Source organism: Zophobas morio, unplaced genomic scaffold, assembly GCF_036711695.1.
Source record: "Zophobas morio isolate AGI-343-1 ecotype UQ-CSIRO unplaced genomic scaffold, CSIRO_AGI_Zmor_V1 ptg000030l, whole genome shotgun sequence".
NCBI classification, from domain to species: Eukaryota; Metazoa; Arthropoda; class Insecta; order Coleoptera; family Tenebrionidae; genus Zophobas; species Zophobas morio.
In genome coordinates this window covers 1,610,767-1,632,695 of record NW_026972135.1, presented here as the reverse complement: position 1 = coordinate 1,632,695, position 21,929 = coordinate 1,610,767, and the positions used below count along the sequence as shown (strand labels likewise).

The 21,929-nt window shown below is 33.3% G+C and overlaps 1 protein-coding gene across 2 annotated transcripts; it reads left to right on the top strand.

Annotated features, from left to right (window-relative positions):
* The first annotated feature begins 2,730 nt into the window (after nucleotides 1-2,730).
* On the top strand, nucleotides 2,731-20,907 carry LOC135139118 (uncharacterized). Of its 2 annotated transcripts, none has more exons than XM_064069223.1 (3): nucleotides 2,731-2,839; nucleotides 3,412-3,596; nucleotides 10,600-20,907. In XM_064069223.1, exons 2-3 carry the CDS (start codon nucleotides 3,426-3,428, stop codon nucleotides 15,241-15,243), a joined length of 4,815 nt encoding a protein of 1,604 aa, XP_063925293.1. In that variant the 5' UTR covers nucleotides 2,731-2,839; nucleotides 3,412-3,425; the 3' UTR covers nucleotides 15,244-20,907. The 2 variants fall into 2 exon arrangements, with proteins under 2 accessions (XP_063925293.1, XP_063925292.1); XM_064069222.1 differs by having other exon boundaries at nucleotides 10,594-20,907.
* The last annotated feature ends 1,022 nt before the right edge of the window (nucleotides 20,908-21,929 follow it).

The following is a 21,929-nucleotide window of genomic DNA, read 5'->3' as shown; positions in this document are numbered from 1 at the left end:
ACTCTTTCCAAAAGATCCAGGACAAATCGCAACAGTTCATATTATTCACCAACAACGAACTGAAAATTTCCTGTGAAAGCAAGTTTAAACTCGAAGGAGAAGAGTTTTAGCTGAAGCCCAATAAACAGTTAATTCTAAAAGACGATTTCCACACCGTACGAATTTCTGACAATGTAAATTATTGTTAATGATTTAAAATTGTGGAGGACGAATCGACCAAACTAAATCCCGATTCGGTTGGTACAGATGTACCGCAGTTTGTACATGCTTCGTTTGGAGAGTATTTTGTTACTGTATGATGATATAATAGGAAAATTTAAAATAAAGATTTCATCTCTTGAGAACTTGTTTGATCTACAGACCAGAGCGCACTCAGGCCAATATCGACTCTAAGCGCGCCGACTTTCGTTAGAGCTGATCTGACCACAATTTCCGTGGGAAAGAATTGCTTGGTTGGATTTTGCAACGAAGTGCAAAATTTCTCAAATTAACAATATCGTTGGAATAGTCATCTTCAATAGATTTTTTTTTAGTTTTTCAGTTTTTAATTTCTCAATTTTTCCACTCTTTGACTATTCGATTTTTCGGCTTCCGGATTTTTTCTAGGGAAACTGAGAAACTAAACGAATTTTCTACGAATGGTAGGTACTTTTTAACTTACCCATTTTCTGTATACATATTTTTATCAAGTCTTATAGTTTTTACCCTCTGTCTATTTTAATTTTCAATTTGTCCCTTACTTTACTTATATTTTGAATATTCAACAATATTATCGATAAGTTTTTCCTTCAATATTTCATCCATAAATAACACCTTCCTGACAATCATCTTCAAATACAGTTATCCGAAAATTCGTAGTTTTGCACTGATGCCACTAAACTTGAACTGTTGGGACATTTTTTTCATGTATGTTATATTTTCGTAATTTAAAAATTGTCCCAGATAAAACTCCACAGCTTGATACCTGAGATCAGTTAAAAATATGGAAATTCTGTATCTGAACGGAATTGTTTTTAAACTTGAAGGGATTATCGTAATTAATACCAAAAACACAGACTGCGGTAAATATTACTATTATAATTTTAATTATTTCTAAGGGCTAAGGTATTTGACGAAGATAACGACAAATAAATAAGAATTGTATGTTGAGAAGAGGTGTCATAATTTGATAGAAAATTTCCAACGAAAGTGCGAATAAACACTCAAGTTTTATCGTTATCTTAAAATTGACCTTTAAAATATTTGGCTTTATTAACTTTTTAACTAACAACAAGCTTAAATTTTCAAGCTCTTAAAAACCTATTCATAAATTCATAAAATTGTAGTTAAAAAGTACGAAATTCTTTTAAAGAAAACTCTGTATGTCTTGGTATGCAATACACAAATAAAAACAAATAAACACGAAATACACCTTAAATAAAAAAAAGTGCCCCCAATTGATAGTGAAAATAATAAACACTTCAATTTTATCGGCACCTTAAATATGTACTTGTACTGTAATGTGAAAATGATAAGCGATAATTTCAAACTATGTACAAATCCATCTTTCTGCCTCAACAAAATTTAAATGCAAAGTTTCCGTTTAACTTGAAATTCTTGATCAACCGTCAAAACCTGCATCAAAATTGTTGACGATAGTGCCGTCTGATTTTTAAATAATTGGTGCTCTAGTTGGCCATGACGTGTATGTCAGTAGAGAAATTGAAACGGCTAACGTGAGCGTCATGGCCAATTAGAACAGAAATTTGAAAAATCACCCGATATTATTACCGAATATGTATTTTAAATGAATAAATATAAACACTTTCAGTCTAGACTTAATAACAAACTGAAATCAGGTTTGTAAAATGGATTACTCCGTTTTAACTGTAGAGAAAGCTTAATGACGCTTTTCCTCTTTGTGGAAAGAAAATTTCTTATACTTTGAACCTTGTTATTGAATTAAAATGTAAAATGTAGATAAACTAATCAAACTGATATTATCAGTTTAAACAAGCAATATTTTTGCATATCATGCCAGGTGTTGAACGCTCAAAGGTTTATAATTTTCATTTCAATGTTCTGATAAAGCAAAATTTCAAGTGCAAATAAAATTGGGTTGCGTCAATATAAATTTTATCTTTGTAACAAAAGTTCTAATAGGCACCTCAAACAACGTGTGACTTAAAAGAAAACGTACGACCGCTGGATATTGCAAACTTTGTTTGTAATATTGACCCGGACAGATGACAGATAGCAGACAAACAAATTGAAATAAGAGATCTATTTTTCGTATTCTAGGAGTTATAAAACGTCGAGTAAACGTGAAAGGAGCCAGTCCGTTGATAGGGTAGATTACAATACTTCCTTAGCTTTCGCTTGGAAAGTAATACATCCAAAATTTCACATAGGTTTTATGTCTATCAACACGGCAATTCTGAGCTATTCCTCTGTTCTGTAAAAGTAGACAACAGACGGACAGACGACAGAGAGGCATAAAATGAAGGCTTATTCTTTCATATTCTAGAAGTTATGGAACGTCGAGTAAACATAATAGTAGCTATTCGCAAAATGGAACTCATATAAAAAATAAACATTGCATCATCTTATGGTAACGCGATATTTTTTAGGAATTTTACTCTTTGAACTCCTTGATAACAGTAAATTATCAGATCTATTAGCTCCGCCTTCAGATTTTCTTATTTAAGGGCCACCGTTAAAAAAAATCGCAATAGATTATTGAATTACTACTGAGTAACCAATTCATAGTAATTATTTCGAAGTAATACTGCAATTTTAACTTATTTTATGAAAGTATCCTGCATCTGTGAGTGTTGAAAAGAAGTGAATGTTCTGAGAGGTAAGTTGAAAATTACAGTTAGAAGAAGTGTAGTGTTTTCATTGGTACTGAGAATAAATTATTCTTCCATTTATTAAAATTTACTAGTATCCATGATAACATAACTAGAGGTTCATTGGTCATTACCTCCTCATATTTCTACAAAAATATAGACAATATAAGAAAGATATCTAGAAATAAACATAAAATAAATGTTTATGTTTGTTTGTCTAAAGACAACGCAATGAAAATTTGTACAGTGCAGTTTCGACCTCCTTAGGTCTCATCAGTACAACATATTTGAATGGTTGTCTAGTAGTGATAGCAGGTGTAATCCAGTGTTCGGCGAGGTTCTTATCCGAGAAGTAGGTGTTTCCACCTACTGATTGATCCATTTATCAAGTGCACAATGAGTCACCACCGATATAATTCTCTTATATCTCACTAACAATATCTAGAATTTTTCTTTCCACACGCGTGAAGCGGGAGAAACATAATTAACACTGCAAAATAACAAAAAAAATTATATCTGCAAGGACGAATAAATTAACAAACTTGGGAATTAAGTTATATAATTATACTTATTTCTGCAGACACAATTAACGCCATGGACACGGACACTGACATGACGGACTCCAGTCCCGACGAAGAAATCCAAAGGCTGGAACAAGAATTAAAACATAAAAAGGAACAAAGAAAACGGAAAAAAATTGAAGCAAGGAACAGTGGTCGCTTACAGGCTCGTCAACCTGGAGACATTCCCTGTTCTTCAAAAACGGTATATAACCATTTCTATTTGTTACTTGTTAGATCCAATTAAAAAAAGAATTGGTGGAAGGCAATTTAGACAGAATTTCCCTAGAAGTATAGTCCTACAAATCCAGCTTTTTGTTTTGTGATAATCGCTGTAAAGTAAAACCCAGCGGCATAAATAAAACCCCCGCAGCTCCTGCGCCCTACGGACAATGCAAAATATACTTAAAGCACTTAATTAACCGGATAAAATGTCCTCCAGCACTAGATAGTAGCAATCTGAAGCTCAATTGTTTATTTATATAGCCAGCTGTATAATCCAAAAATTATGAATGGAATGATAAATCACAAGTCACCATATTTTGAACATTTTAGATAGGATTTATTGGCAAAATTTTGAGCTGACGACATCATTTTTTTGGAGGGGATATGCAAATATATTTTGATTAAAAATTTATCATGCTTATCATAACTTTAAAACATCTGCAAGATTTCGAAGCATTCGCTTCTGCAAATTCAAAATTAAGTTGCAAAATGTTATTTTATATTTTTCTTTCAAAAATCTGGACGTTTCGTGTTAAAATTCAACGCGGAGTCATAAACTACTGGTGTAGGACTATGTTATTTTATACAATTTAAAACCCATTTACTACGTACAATTTTGAGGTGACTTAATCACATTATTGGTGGGGATGATGAGACAAAGTTTGATTAGTGCTTTACCATCTACGTGATATTCATAATAAAGATATAAAATTTGACAACAATCGGTCCAGTAGTTTCGGAGATATTTGTCTAATAATAATTGGGACAGACGGCAGACAGACGGACAGACGGACACACGGACAGATAGACGAAAACATTTCTTCGTACTGTAGGGGTCATAAAAGTGCGAGAAAACGTAAAAGTAGAGAGTCGGTGGACGGACTCCATTAAAATACTTCTTTCGCTAAATTATTCTCTTTACTTTTTAAAAATTAGGAGTATAAAATTTAAATTTGCGAATTTTATTTTTACTTCCTGAGCGTAACCAAAAAAAAATATTGTAATCGGTGGGCGACTGGCTAATTTCATGTTTTCTCTTTGATTGTTTTTTTTTAAGCATTTAAATGGCAGTTCTTTAATTGAGGATGGTAAAATATTAAAAAGCTTAATACCTATGTAATTAGATGACTTTTGGGGTTCGATATATGCGTTGAAATGGTAAATATGGCAATCGTTACAGTGACGAGTTGTTTAACCATATTTATCTAAATTTAAAAAAAATCTGCGTTTTCTTTCACGTGTAATAATGTCATATATGTACAAATACATATAGAGGCTTGGTAGAGGAAGAATACCAAATTTTTGAAAAATGGGTTTGCAACTATCATATGGTTTACTGTTGTTAATGACTCTTATTGCACTTTTCTGAATTTTAAATATCCTTTCACTCTGGCTAGATGACCCACATAAAATTAAACCATATGACAATAAAGTTTCAAAATTTGAATGGTAAAATGTGATTACTGTCTCGTGGATGCAAAATAATTTCAATTTATATATCTGATATATAACTTTATTCAGTTTTAAAGCCAAGTTTTCTATGTGATCTGGCCGCATTAGCTTGTTGTCCGCATTAAGTCCTAATAATTTCATGGAATTTGTGACAACTTCATTATTTGTGGTGAATCGTAATTTTCGTAAATGTTGTGTCTTATTGTGGTTCACAATTAACTTATTTATTGAAAACCATCTTTTGACTGACTTTGAACTGAACTCACTTTTTCTGCATGTGCAAGTTTGATGTCAGATTTTGCAACATTTAAAATTGTCGTATCGTTTGCAAATAAAATTTGGCGATGACTGAATGTTTACAGATAAATCATTGATATAAATTAGGAAAAGGATTGGCCTCAAAATTGAACCTTGAGAGACACTTTTAAGAATTACCTGACTGCCAGAAGTTTAATTCTTTATTGAAACTATTTAAGATACCTATATCTCGCAAATAAGACTTAAAAAATTCATTTGTATTACCACGTATGATCGACACAACCGAACGCTTTTAATAATTGAGGCTATATTTAATTACACTGTCTTTAAAAAGGTTGTTTCATGTGTGTATTTATCAGTAGATAAGATCATTTCGTTAATTTTAAAGTACTGAAGAAAATACAAACCTAAAGGAGAAGGTTGGTGAAGAAGTTTGTGAAGAAACAAATAACCCTTTATCGAAAAAGGTAAATTTATTTATAAGGCAATACTAATTAAACAACTTTTAAAAAACATACTTTGGCTTCAAAATAAAACGGCCGAAGTGAAAAATTCCACGAGTGATTTGACCTCAAAACAATACTTACTTCAAAGTGCTAACGTCTTGCTAAATTTAGGTCGCACTGACTCTTCAAAATCTCAAGCTATTATGATATAGCCGAAAAGATATTGGGCATTTATTGTATTTATGTGGAGGCAAACTCGCAACTTAAACCACTGGACGCGTTTTTATTTTTAGTCATTTTGTATTAAAATCCAGCTAGTGGCTTTCAATAGGTGTTTAATTTATGTCCCGTACTGTATAATTTTTTGAGAATTATTTTGAACGTGTTGTAATCTGCTGTAACGGGGAACCACTCATTAGCTGTGAATTTCTTTAAGTCAATTTACGAATTTTCATTTTATAAACTGAGCATCAAACACCGAATTAAACCCATTCAGCCACTTAAAAGAAATTTTATATTTTTTATTTACTTAACTTCTTATTTTATTTCTTTGGACGTTTGAAAGTCTATCCGTTTCTATAATAATAATAATAATAGTCAGATTAGATTAGCACCAGTAGGTCAGAGTAGTGTAGGTCACTTTCCAAGTGATGCGCGGATAAATGATCGGTAGTTACGCTAGACTTTTGGGGATGGGGTGAGATTAGAGAATAATAGCAGACTAATTTGTATGCTGTAATTCTAGAATCTCGAAAGTTGTTTTGTTAATCTAATCAATGCATGTCATTACTTGGTCTTAGTACCCGTAATGATAGAAGTCTTGCCTGAAAGCCGGTCATTTCCGGGTCAGTGGTGGGTCTTAATAAAAATCATAATAATTTAGTACAGCCCAACGAGCAAACCCATATAGGGCAAAATAGTACAAAATAACATTTGAATAATTTCACAATAAACAAAAAAAAGCATACAAATTATCAGTAAGTAGACGCGTCTAGTACATCTAAGTGCGCACCATTAACGTCATATTTAGTACATATAGGGGAATGCAAGTGTTGATTAGTACGTGATACCTGATTAGAAAATACAAGTGGTTGACGATTATTAAATCTAGGTACACAAAAGTTAATCTAAGAAAGAAGGCTACTGTCCTGAATAATGCTATGTAATAACTTATATAAAAATATTAACAAGAAGTACCTACTTCCGTCAATCTACAAGGGGTATTAAATCGAATTCAGCTAGCAGTAGTTTCTGTGGGTACCTTAATTCTAATTACGGACTGGATATACCCCATGTTTTCTAAAGTACACGTACTTACAAAATCTTCTTTGGATATTTTCTAATGCGGTAATAATCTAATTTTGTAATACGGATCCCATACTAACGTACAGTACGGCAAAATGGAGCGAACATAAGCGAAGTACAATAAAAACATGCAATCGGTATTTTTGAAATCTTTTGTAGTGCGTATGACAAAACCTAACATCTTCAGAGCTTTACAGTGAATATTATTAATGTGAGGTACGAACGACAGTCTAGACTTCATAATGATACCTAAATCTCTAAATTCAGTACATCTCTTAATTTGTACACCTTCAATATTATAGTTATATTCTATAACATTAATTTTCCTGCTATATGACACAATGCAGCACTTGTTAATATTTATGTCTAACTTGTGTATTTGACATCAACGAATGATTGCATCAAGAACTTTCTACAACTTTTCACAATCCTGGAGATTATCAATTATTTTTGCTAATTTAATGTCATCCGCATACAAAAAAATACGCCACTCAAAGTTTAAACATTTTGCCACATCATTAATACATATAAATTATGAATAATAAGGGTCCTAAATTGGATCCGTGACAAACACTAGAATGGCATTCATACACTGATGACCTATAACCTGAATATTCAACATATTGCTTTTGGCCACCTAATATCGATTTAAAAAGATTAAGTAAACTGTCGCATAACCCGAAATTATGTAACTTTTTCAATAGAATTGTGTGATTAACAACATCAAAAGCTTTGGATGGGTCCATGTATACCGTATCTACCTGTTGTGTGCAGCTTAAAGAATCTGAGACAAATTATGTAAAATTATATAAATTCGTACGTGTTGATTTACCTCGTACAAAACCGTGTTGGTGATCTGTTAACTGCTGTAATACATGGCTATAAACGTTATCAAACAATATGATTTGAAATAACTTTGCAAAGTTTGGAATAATTGCAACAGGTCTGTAGTTTGTTGTTGTTGTCTCAAATTTAGGGCTGGATTTGAAGATAGGACATATCCTTGCAATCTTCCAACTTTCTGGGAAGACCTCCGTCTTTAAAATTAAAGTTATAAAGATGTTCGAGGTGCGTGATATGATAAGACAAGATATACGTACAACCAACAAATAAAAAAAGCCGGAATAGAATCAGCACCCATTGAAAAATTTGCTTTGATTTTCCGCGCAAATTTTGAAATATCCTTTTCATTTATGACAAAATTGTCTAAAACAGGTACATTTAAAATATTATCACAGATGTTATCACAGTCACATTTCGTATCACATTTTTTATTATCACACTAATTTGACTCACAAACGGGTTACCACTATTATATTGTTTAAACACGCTGCTGAATAAAATGGCGAAGTTATTAACAATGTCCTGAAGATTGGCAAGTTTTTTCTCACTATGTGACACGACTCCGGAAATTCTTGACGGTTTGTTTTTCTCATTTACAAAAGACCATAGCTGAGAGGGATTACTTCTAATTTTCTCTTCGCAGAATTTAAAATATTCTGGTATTCTTCTCTTGCTGCAATTCTTATTCTTTGATTTAATTGCCGCGCCCATTCTTTGTGGGACAAAAGCATATATATTTTATACATTTTCCAATGATACTTTCTTTGTATTATTGCTCTAACAACCTCGGCATTAAACCATACTGGATAGATGTTTTTTCGTTTGTTTATTCGTTGACGAACGTATATACTCGTAGAAAATAATTTAGTAATAACATTAGTTAGATATTCACAGCCGTTATTTTTATATCTTCAGGTCTCTATTCACGTATATCTTATTCTTGGTTCGATAATTTCTTAGTACATGTGAAACATCTTCCAAGGAATTTATTGTAATCAAAAGAGGTCTAATTTTATTGTCAACTCTTTTTCCTAAACGCATAGTCTTAACAATCAATGCTACATTTACCACATCTTTTCGAATGCTTTCAATGAATTTTTTGCTATCCTCATTCTTGTTATCAATCTCATCACATTGTTGGCACGTCTTTATAGGTCATGTATTTCTGCTATCACATCTTCTTGATTTAGCTGATCATTAAGTTCATTGACACCCATAGGCGTTCCTTTGTCCTCAATGTTCTTGTGACTTAAAAATCATTAATTTTCTGGACAATATTGCAATTATTGCAAAAATAACGCAGTCTACGGCGTCCTGATTTTAAACACTCAGTCTCCGCTCGAGAAATATCTGCACAGTTTGTGTGATATACTTGACCACAAATATCGCAAGTTACACCTCTGCCATCATTACACAAGACATCGCACTTGGCACATGGAACAGACATAATTCACCAAAAAAAGCTACTGGCCGATTCCCCTTAGATTTTCTCGACTTTTCATGATTTTTAGACCACGACGAAATAGGTCTCCTGTTTCCGTTTGTCTGTCTGTCTATCGTCTGTCCGAATTTTTAATAAACATATAGTCTCTGAAAGTACTGGGCTTGATTTCAAATTTTTGTATTTATATTAAGACTATCATCTATTACGTAGATAATAAAACGCTAACCAAAATATGGCTAATCATTTGTACCATCAACAGTAAATTTGTATTTATTTTTATAAAATAAGATACTCCTGCATTTGTGGTGTATGAATTCGCGTTGAGTTTTCACTCTAGACATTCAGATTTTTGGAGAAAATTGAAAATTGTAAGTATAACAGAATTTTGCAATTTAACTTTGAAATTATACAACCGAATGTTATGAAATTTTGCAGACGTTTTAAGGTTATCATAGTCATGGTAAATCGTTAATCAATATATTTTCGTTTTGACTAAAAAATCGTTTCTGAAATATGCAAAATATTATGACTCTATATATGTGGTTTATCAATACATTCATAGTTTTTAGAATTACTTATACAGGATGAATCAAAATAATTAATGAATGAGACAATTTATTTTATTAATTAAATCAAGAATGGCTCACTAAATTTTTGGAAAATTTGGGAATACAGTACTATTATTATTAATATTAAACTGCATTTGTCCAAATTGATATACGCGTCCATGCAAAATTGTTGATGACGTCATCACAAAATTCTGTAATAGAAGAACTCACCTGAAACAAATGTTTAGCACGCTTCTTTACTTTTACTTTAACATTACATACAAATCTATATTTTGATTTATAAGAGGTGCCATAAAAACATAAAAATGGCAAAATCAAAACCTATAATTCTTCGAAAAAGGAGAGGAAAGTTCTATTGAAATAACCTTCAACATTATTCATATGCACATACAAGCTGATAGGCGACTTTAAAATAATAATGAAATAACTCAAAATGATAACAATTAATGTTACAACAAACTATGTTTATGTTATTATCTGTACCGATTTATGTTTCAACCTTTTACAAAACACAGTGGGACAGTAAAACTTATTTTTTATAATTATAAAATCTAGGCTGAAAAGTAACAAGCTGGCATATTAACTATTTCATCTGAGTCAGAAATTTATATTTTAAAACGGATTCTAATTTTTCTCGATGTATTCACGTTGTTGATTCAGTTTCAGACTTTCAAAAAACGAAAAGGCGCCACCGATAAAGGAAAAAAATACGAAGATTTGATCACCGCTAATGTCGTACTACAATTGGTAAGCGATAGTAAAATAAAAGACTTCCGAATTTCATCGAACGACGAAAATTTTGGTGATTTTGATGACGTAGTTATTGAAATTGAGACAGATAGCGGAACAAAAATCAAAGCACTGCAATTAAAACACAGTAATGATAAAAGACAATTAAATACAAATCAGCTGGCAGGCAAACAGGGAGACTTTAGCTTAATCAAATATTTCAAATCTGCTCAAAAGCTGCAGGGCCAAGTGCAAGAATATATATTATTCACCCCAAAAACTCTTACAACTTCAGAAGAAACAAAATTTAAACTCGCGGGAGAAGAATTTTACCTGAAAGCTATTAAAAAAACAGTGTCAGTAGACAATTTCGACATTTCAAGAATTTCTGAAAATATAAATTATTATCATACATTTCAAATCGTAGAGGACGAATGGACTACAAAAAATCCTGAAAAGATTCAGCAGTACCGAACATTCTTCGAAAGCTTTCGTCTTTACACAAACCAAGAACGTTTTGAAGCCCTTACAAAATCAACAATGAATAGATTTACTGACATGTTTGGTTCTAGCGAAAAAACCTTCAAAGAATACGTCGACGTCATTTCGGAATGGAGTTTGAAAGACGGGAAAAAAGAAAAACTAAGCAAAAGAATGATGCAACGTGCAATGGTACTTCGTTTGCTTTCTTCTCAGATTGAACCATTTGTTTTTGGTTCAGTCACAAACAAAATGGAAATACTTCGAGAGGCTATTTTTTCGTTCGACATTACGTTATTGGAAAAGGAAGGCAGCAATGCAGTTAAAAAGTTGTGGGGCGACTTGGACAAAAACGTTAACCTCGAGGAACTAAACAAAGTGCGATCACTTTATTCTCTTTCTTTAAATTATATAAGTAGTGTCAAAAATCTGGATGCAAATTTGTTGACACAATTGCTATGGCTGATGGAGAAATGTCCACTGATTGTAAAAGAACACGACAATATAGAAAAGGCTATTAAGCTTTGTCCTGATGCAAAATTTATTATACTTGGTAAAGGGAAATATGGAAAATGGATGAAGGAAATTCCCGTGTTTTTAAACCTATCTGACTTGAGATCAAAAGGCGAGTTGTATGACGAAGTGTTGCAAAATTTCACCATCTCTTTACAAGGAAAAGAACCACTTAATTTAGCGACTGCTTTCCAAAAAAATGACGAAATTTCCAAACATGTAACTGTGATCAAACTTTTGGAAATGTCAGAGGGTTCATGCTATGTAGGTGGACAGAAAGAAACGTTTCCCAATCTTTACGTCGACAGATATTTGTCTGTCAATATTATAGATATTAAATATTTACAACGTGCAAATCAAAATACTGTTATAATTCTGAATTGCGAAGAAAATTCTGAGCAACTAAAAATAACTCAAGAGCATACACTAATAGATATAAACGATTTTTTCACTTCTAGAGATTCCAAAATTTTTGATACTGCACTTTTTATACAAACTAAAACCGAATGTAGCGATTCTGATTTTCAGAAAATTTATTCTAAAACACCTACATCTAAATCTATACATTATTTTAAATATCTTAAAAATCAAAATTTAGAATGGGTTCGAAGTAGAGGGGATGTTAGTGAACTGCGAAATTATAAGTTGCACAATCATTCGAAAACTCAAAACCAAATTTGGTCTTTGAAGTTGAGTAAGCATTATTTACATAATCAAATAACAGGTGATGCCAGTGAATTGAGAAACAATCATTTAAAGAGTTTTTCCAAAAATGAGAAAGAATTTTTGTCTTTCGGGTTCAGTAATAACATAAGTCTAATAACAGGGGATCCGGGAATGGGCAAAACTGAATTAACAAAAAGTTTAAAAAACAATTGTCGTTCTAAATATTGGACGGTGATTATGAATCCTCAAGATATTAATCTACTTTTTAAAACTTTACAAAATCGTGAGTCGTCGAATTACTTAAATCGGTTCGAATCATTTATTTTCAACCAAAAATATCCACATTTTGAACGGTTAGATCAAGAGTTTCTCAAAATGTGTTTGAAGCAAAAGAATGTAATTTACGTATGGGACGCTCTCGACGAAATTTTGAGTAAAAATTTGGACGCTACTTCATCGTTAATTCTTCTATTATCTAAGGAAGGTTTTACTCAATGTGTTACCGCAAGACAACACTTGAAATCATTTCTTGAAAACAAATTTAATGTGCTGTCAGTGAGTATTAATCAGTTCAACCAGAGAGAGCAAGAAGATTACATTAGAAGACGACTTGCCGATTTTTCTATGTCTGTCGATATGAAAGAAACGATCGAGAAAATTAAATCCACGTTTGCGTTCACAAAACACATAGATATTTTGGGAATTCCACTTCAGATCTTTATGCTTACAGAAGTATTCCTCCATAGTAAAGAAAAATATGAAGAATTATTCAACAACAAGTTTCTTTTGACTGAATTATATGGTTTTTTTGTTGACGGAAAATTTAAGTTCTTCTTCGAAAGCAAAGTGCCTGCAAATAATGATTATTGGGAAGAAGAATACAAGAAGAAAAAGGAAGAAAAACTAAAACACTATGAAAAGTTGGCGCTTGGAGTAATATTTTCTGAAGAAATTTTGAAGGAATTAAAGATCGACTGTTCAGTAGATGAAAATTTAGTATCTGAAGATTTCGGTACCGTTGGTATCATAACGGGATTACAAAATGGCATTCCGCAGTTCGCACATGCTTCCTTTGCCGAATACTTTGTTGCCTTATATATTTCTAAACATTTTGAAATGATACCCGCAGATGCATTTTTTGATCAGAGGTATAACAACGTACGATTTTTCTTTGACATGATAACTGGTAAAATTTCATCTGCGCACATCGCGGTCTTGTACAGAAATTTTAATGAATTGATGAGTTATGATGACGAAACAACAAAATGTAAAGATCAAGGTGGAAGAAGTGCTTTACACCTCATTTGTTCTTGGGGACGAAGATATCCACGTTTAAACGTGGAAGAACATGATGACGTTTATATAATCGATGACTACTTTTATAGTGTCCCAGAAGAAACAAAAGAATATTATAACGCATTGTTATTTTTGTTAGACAAATGTGAAATTTCAAAAGAAGATGAACTTAAATACACGCCCCTAGCATATGCACGGAAAAGTCAAAGTTTGAGAGCGGAACTGGAATTATTACAGTCAAGACAATCACAATTTCAACATTCCTATAGTGAAACAGATGTAATTAATATTTTATTTCGTTCTGCTCAACTTGGATACGACGACGCGATAGAAAAGGTTATGCCGACAGATGCTGGCTTTTGTAAAAAAGTAGCAAATTCTCGTGATGTAAATTTTAAAACCCCCCTGTTTATAGCGTCCGGAGCGAGACACGTAAAAGTTGGAAGTAGCGGTGGCCATGGTCAAACATCGCTTAATGGAAATGTCAGTTACGACCGGCAAAAAGTTATCGAACGTTTAGTCAAATATGGGGCCAGAATCAATAAAGCTAATCAGCAACGTGAGACACCGCTCTATGCAGCTTCCTCTCAAGGTAACGAAAAAATTGTCGAATGCCTGGTGAAACACGAAGCCGAAATCGATCGCGCTAATGAAAATGGTGAGACACCACTTTACGTAGCTTCCTTTCAAGGTCAGGATAAAACTGTCGAATGCCTGGTGAAAAACCAAGCCGAAATCGATCGCGCTAATAAGAATGGTGAGACACCACTTTACGCAGCTTCCTCTCAAGGTCACGATAAAACAGTCGAATGCCTGGTGACAAACGGAGCCGAAATCAATCGCGCTAATAAAAATGGTCAGACACCACTTTATGCAGCTTGCTCTGAAGGTCACGAAAAAACTGTCGAATGCCTGATGAAATACGGAGCAAAAATTAATCCAACTAATAAATATGAGAACACATTGCTGTACGCAGCTTGCTCGAAAGGTCACGAAAAAATTGTCGAATGCCTGGTGAAACACGGAGCCGAAATCAATCGCGCTAATGAAAATGATTGGACACCGCTTCACGTAGCTTCCTCTCAAGGTCACGAAAATATTGTCGAATGCCTGGTGAAATGTGAAGCCGAAATCAATCGTGCTGATAAATATGGTTACACACCGCTTTACGCCGCTTCCTCGGAAGGTCACGAAAAAGTTGTCGAATGCCTGCTGAAATGCGGAGCCGAAATCAATCGCGCTAATAAAGATGGTTGGACACCCCTTCACGTAGCTTCCTTTCAAGGTCACGAAAAAATTGTCAAATGCCTGGTGAAATGTGAAGCCGAAATCAATCGCGCTAATAAAGATGGTTGGACACCGCTTCACGCGGCTTCCTCTCAAGGTCACGAAAAAATTGTCGAATGCCTTGTGAAATGCGGAGCCGAAATCAATCATATTTGTGAAAGGGGTTGTACACCACTTGACGTAGCTGTCTTGGAAGGCCGCATGCAAATTGTCGAATACTTGATGAAACACGGAGCTAAAACCAATGGCGCCGATGGAGAAGGTCGGACACCACTTCAAGCAGCCTCCGGAGACGGTAACGAAAAAAATGGTAGATTATCCACTGGAATGCGGTGCTGAAATCAATGGCGCTAATGTAGGAGAGAAAATCATTATCACGATGAAATCATTTTTTTTTTCTTTTAAACAATGACAAATGGGCGTTACCTTTTTTTTCATTTCTAACTTTACTAAAATGTCAGGATTGAACATAATTAAATCATAAACTCACTTTTAAGTCGTCAGAGATGATATCTGGATAATCACAATTATTTCCTTGTCAGTTAGGCCGGTGTCGAGGTGAATCGGTTTTATCAACAATTACTCAACCTGCAAAAATGCAAAGGGGGGGTGTGAGCCATCGATCTCCAAGATTGCCAGATGCAATCTGCTACTTCAGTGATATTTATTACCAGCGAGTCCGTGTCTTTTATTTAATTGATAATCAACAAGTTCAGTACCATTTTATTATGATCTGCATAAGACTGATTTACTTCACAAATTATTCAACAATGAGCTCTGTCCAAGAGGTTGGAGTCAAAACGGTCTCTATCGTCTGATACGGAGTGTGCAATGAGTACTAAGGGAATAGCGCGCGAAGTACTCACCCTCGCTATCGACAATGGCGACTAGTACTGAGTCGTGCAATGGGGCGAAGGGAAAACGGCGCACGACGCCCCCGCTCCAGTTACTATCCCAGGTCTAGTATCAAAGAGTGCAGGGACACCAAGGGAAAGGCGCGCGAGGTGCCCACTTTGATAACCAGTCCTTTGACCACGGACATCAAGGGAAGGCACGCGAGATGTCCGACTGACAACTCTGTCCGCCACAAACAGACACTTCCCCCGCCACAAACGGGAGGCTACCCGCAGGAACGGATAGTTCACACAAAAACGGGTAGTACCGGACTGTGCAATGGCAAGGGGGAAAAGGACGCGCCCTCACCGGCCCCAGATACTACCCCGAGTTGCCAGTTAGGTAACACAGGAAGGTGGACAGCTAATTAAATTAGCTCGACATGTCAAGGCTCATTTCATCCATTATTATATTCTCAATTTCTCTCAATTTCTGTTAACATTATTTGACAACTGACTCGGTACCACTTATCAATAATCAGGTCAAATACAGCAGTAATGATAAGGAACGGACTCACCGAATTATTGCAGATTATCCAATTAGACTTAATGATGATTAGCAGTACGGATTACACCTTTGTGAAATCGCGCTCACATCACCACACCCTCAAGAACCGATAACTCAGTGATAACACTCACCTCAACACTTTTCTTTATTATAATAATATAACAAGAATAATAGTCACTTATTCGCTGAATGTAGTCTACACCCGATCGCGTCCGGCTTAAAACTGAAAACTATTCCTTCGGACCTTTTTGGTAAACATCCCGATAAAACACAGGGCCACCCATCTGGGCCAAGTCACTCATCAGGGTTCGCTAATGCACCAGTCAAGTGGTTATCGCCCTAAATAGCAGATTCGATATGCAAGTGTAACGTCGTACCCTTGGCGGTCAGATTATTAGTGTGAACGGACATAAGCCCCTTTTTTTTTGTGACTGGGATATTTTTATCAGCGGTCGTAAACGCCATAAAATTCTTTAACTACAAAATGTCTTCGTCAATTCTCAAAATTAATTAGAAAAGAAATATCAGTCCCAAAACTTTCCTACACTAATAAAAATGGTTTTACACCGCTTTACGCAGCCTCCTGCAACGGTCATGAGAAAATTGTCGTACCCCTAGTGAAATATAGAGCCGCAATCAACCGCACTGATAAATTATTATCAATTATAATATAACAAGTGATATGATTATTATCGATAATATTTCGAGTGAAACCGAGCTGCAGATTCAACGAGTGCGAAGCACGAGTTGAATGTGCTGCTTCGGTTTCACGAGCCATATCTTCGATTATTATTAATCATATCACGAGTTATATTCAACATGAGAATATAATAAATGAACACATTTTTTGATAATAGAATTGATTTCGTCGTTTTGAGCTTGCCCCCAACGTTGGCAAGCCATAAAAGACAAAAAAAATTATGAAATTCTAAAATTTGTCAATTTGACAGTTATTAAATTTAGGTAGCAACAGACCACAATAAGGCAATAAAATTATTATCGCTGTGATAGACATGTAACTAAGGGCATGAACAAATTCTATTGGAAGAAATGAGGTCATGTGATACATGAATTATATTCTCACTAAAGTAAAGTGGTGTCCGACCATTAAGGTCGAACACCACTTTACATATCATCGAAGCATAAACGCATGAGAATAGTGGAATTTCTACAAGAAAAACGGTGCAACGAAGTAATTAGAATTTCAATTATTTAAAATGCAGCGGACACTGTTTTAATAAAAATCAATAAGTTTCACACACAAAATAACCCGATTGTAGATTTTTGTGACTCGCATTACTAAAAACTTTCAATAAAATTTCAATAACGTGCCAATATGGTATCAGAGTTACATAAGTGAACAACGGTTGTAGAGTCTAGTACGATTGCAATCAGATTAGGTAAAAAAAAAGAGTGTGTCGACCCAGGGACGCACGGATGGAGTTTTAATTCTGCGTTGTCAATTTTTATAAATTAAACACGTATACGCGGCGAAGTCATTAATTTTCTCTTAAGAAAAAATATGCATATTTTGACAAAATGATGATGATTGGATTAATTAAAGTAAATAGCTATCCATATATTGTCAATTGCTGTTTATTATAAAATATACTGCTACGGCTAGGGACACGGAATGTCAAACGACAACCAACTTTCTGACATTTAAAAACATTGTACCTAGTCTTATACCTTATTGTCATTATGATTGACAGGTCGTTTGAAATTCCGTGTCCCAAACTGTACATTTTTTATTTATTTATCATATAGAAATATCATACTTAATTATTATAATCCAATCCAAGAACCATATAATTTTGGTCTTTAACTTTTTTTGTAATACTTAATACATGAGATATCGAAGGCAACGCACTCCCATTCTAATCCCCTAATTCCACTTTGCCAAAGTTCATCCAACAATTTATCGTTGTTAACAAGGTCAAATGCTCTACTCAACTTTATAAAAAGACCGACGCAGTTTTTTTAGGAATTGAATGATTGCCGTTGACGGTGATTTTCCTTATGGAAAACCGAATTGATTTCGTTCAGTTTTCTCTAGAAATGTATTCAATCTTTTTGCAATAATTTTTCTATAATTTTCGAAAAGCAACTTAAGTTTGATATAGGTCTATAATTAGTAGAGTTGTGCCGACTGTAGGTCTGGCCGACTAACCGACTAGCCGATTGTTCGGCCAGTAAAAACCTACTAGTCGGCCGACTGTTCGGCTTTGCTAAAACCGGTTTATAAATGCAACAGACAGTGTGTTTTTTTTCTATTTCTCTGACTACCTTAAAAATTTGTTTTATTTTAATAAAAGGATTAACCAAAGTTCCTTTATTTTCCAAAAAAATGTGTTAAATTTGTTTGGATAATTTTAACATTTAATTGTTTTTAATAACTCAGTACAAAAATAAAGAATAACACAATTTAGGGCCAGTTTGTACAATATTTTAACTAAGATTAAGTTGATCGCGCATTTAACAAGGCCATTAGCGACGTCTGATTGGCGTAGTGTCCATCACATGGTACTTTAACGCGGGGTTAAACATGAAATCGCAATTAAATATTTAATTGAGGTTCTGTAAACCGAGTTTAATTGTTTTATATAGTATTTTAATTTTAATAAAAAAAAGCCGACCGATCGGCTGTTTAGCCGACCAGTCGCCGACTGCCAGCCGCCGATGAAAAACGGCCGAATAGTCGGCTTATCCGACTGGTCGGCCACTAGTCGGTACATCCCTAATAATTAGTTATTTTAGTTGGATCATCTTTATTCAAAATTGAAAAGGAAATTGTACTTTTTAGAGAATTTAGATATTTTCCAGTCTTACAAATATTATTTATTACGATCTTTTATATGTCTTTTATCTGAACAGCACAATGTTTTTAAAATATAGAGTTTATTTGTCAGCCACCGCAGTGCTAGTTTTTATTTCATGTATCATAAGTATTATGTCATATCATAAACTTCAGTTTCTGTAACTGGTTTTAGAAAGAAACAGAGATTGTTCCTGATAGGCACATTTAGAGCTGTCATGTATTACTAGACCATTTATGTTAAGTTGCATTTGCGTTTTCTCTAGTTTTTTACCTGCTGTTCTATTTTTATTAGAAGAAGATTCCATTCAATAATTCTTATATAGTTCTTTTTTGCTGCTCGAATTAATTTTTTTTTTGTGTTTTTATAACATTTATGCAGAATTCTGGACTTGTACGTACCTTGTTGTACCCATCTTTGGCAATTATTTATTATTCATGTTCATTCGATTTGAACAGAGATTGTTATTTTTTTGTTGAAATTAAAAAAATATTTGCCACTATCGACTTGATTCTCTTAACTCCACATAATTTTTACAGTACCTAGTTTTGGATGAATGAACAGGTTACTGAAGCAGTATTTTGATTTCAAAGAATTGTAGTCAATCGGAAATAGTCGACCTCGTTGTAAAAATATTCAACGTTAACAAAAAAAAAAAAGTCTTTTACACGTTCTCGTAAAATAACTTTCGAAGTAATGTTCTCCATATTTTCTTTTTCCAAGTAAAATGAAAAGGAAACGATCCGAGCGAAGTCACTTTGAACAAAATCGTTTTCGGTGACACCACTGTTAATTTTAGGTTAGATTAGGTTTAGGTGATAATATTTATTCGAATGTACATATGTACCTATATAGTTCCATACGATTAAAAAATTTCTAATCGGGGGAGACTGTGACAGATATAGAGTTAATACGTACTAGAAAGATGTAGAACTTGTATTAATCACGGCTACTCATTGCGAGAAATTTTTAAATAGTGCTATTTGTACATGCTGTGTATAAAAATTTGTTTTATGGCTAGGTATTTATAGATTTTAAAATGAATTTTCATGACACTTTTCAAATTAAGCACCATCAACAAGAAACAATGTCTGTTTTGTTTTCAAGTGACGATTATTTTCGTGATAGTACGTCTTAATTTGCACCATACACTTTGACGAATTGTAATTTGTCTCACTTAAATTGTGACAAATGTGAATTTGTGCACGTAATGTGTTTTCCTGAAACGTGAACTATTTTAACAAACTTTTAATGTTTGTTAACGAGAGACAGGGAAAATTTACGGAAGGGAGATGCTTGAGTATGTTACAAACACAAATGTAACTATGAGTAATTTATTTACAGTGAAAGTACTACCTACCGTAATCAGTACCTTGAAGACAATCTCACCATACATAAAGTGTCAGTCTGAAAAACTGATTGTTGAAGTTACGTCCAAGTTAAGTGCTAGTAACATCGGTCATAAATTTGTCATTATTTCTTGTTATGTTGTGTCTCATGGCATGGCTAATCCCTTGTATAATATAAACTTATTTTCTATCATAAATATTTAAATATATTGTAATAATTAACAAATTTGTTGTTGGTATTATAAAAATTACTATAATTCGTAATAGATTAGTAAGTAATTTATATGTACCTATGTTTCGATATATTATTGATTTAATAGCATGAAGTGTAAATACTGTATTTTGTCGTTGCTGCAGTCAAATGAATGTTTATGTCAAAATGAGTGGAACAATTGTTTCTTTTAATTTATGTTTTAATATATTTAACTGAATTTTGACACTGTGTTTAAATTTCACAAATTTCAAGTGAACCGTGGTACCCAGTATACAAAAAAGATGTAATGCAAAAAATTGTTAACAGAAATTATATTTTTCTATCAATACAATTACTATTTTCTTTAATAAAGTTGTATGCTTAAAAAATAATGTTGAATTATGGTATGTTAACACTAAACATTTGATTCAACAAGTGTGTTAAGGCCCGCGGTTGGGCGCCAATTTTAGCAAGTTATGAAAGTCCAAACAAAAGGTCCGAGAGGCGCTGTGTTTCAATGAAAAATAATGAAGATATTTCTTGCGCGCCTTCATATATTGCAAAATTAGTGTATATAACATAAATACGCAACAAACAAAACGTCACAAGTGAATAAAATCTATGAAAAACTAGTTTTTTTATGAATATGATTGTATATAATATATTATCAAAGAGTTGTTGTAGATAATGAATTGTTTCTTTTTCTACAGTCTTAGATTTCACAAACTGTATAAAATGTTAGTTATTTGTAAATCCTAGATAACTGAAGTCATTATTGATAAGGTAAAAATGTTACTAAAATAATTCAGATTTTTCTAACACAATTTACATTTTTTTTTAATCTTTTTCAATATATCGTAGTTTGAAGTGACTCTTTGTTTAATTTGTGTTTATCCTAAATTAACATAAAACAGTACCTACTCATCTAAATTTTACACTGAATTATCAAAAAGTTTTTTCTAATGAGTTAAATTTTGTAATCAAAAATTGTCAAGTCTACTATTGCTTACAAATCTAAATAGGTTTCAAAAATTATAATCTTTTGGATAAAAATAACAACAAACATTAATTTATCGCAAAAAATTATTAAATGGTCAATGACCTGAATGATATTGTCACATTAGACACATTGTCTTCCTGGGTTCGTACCGGAACCTTAGAAGACAGTGTGTGTGGTGAGCCATAGCGAGATACGAGTAAACTAGGTAATTAGTTTTCAGAGTTATTTTTTTTTTTTTGTAAAATGTGTTCGGTTATTTTGGAAAA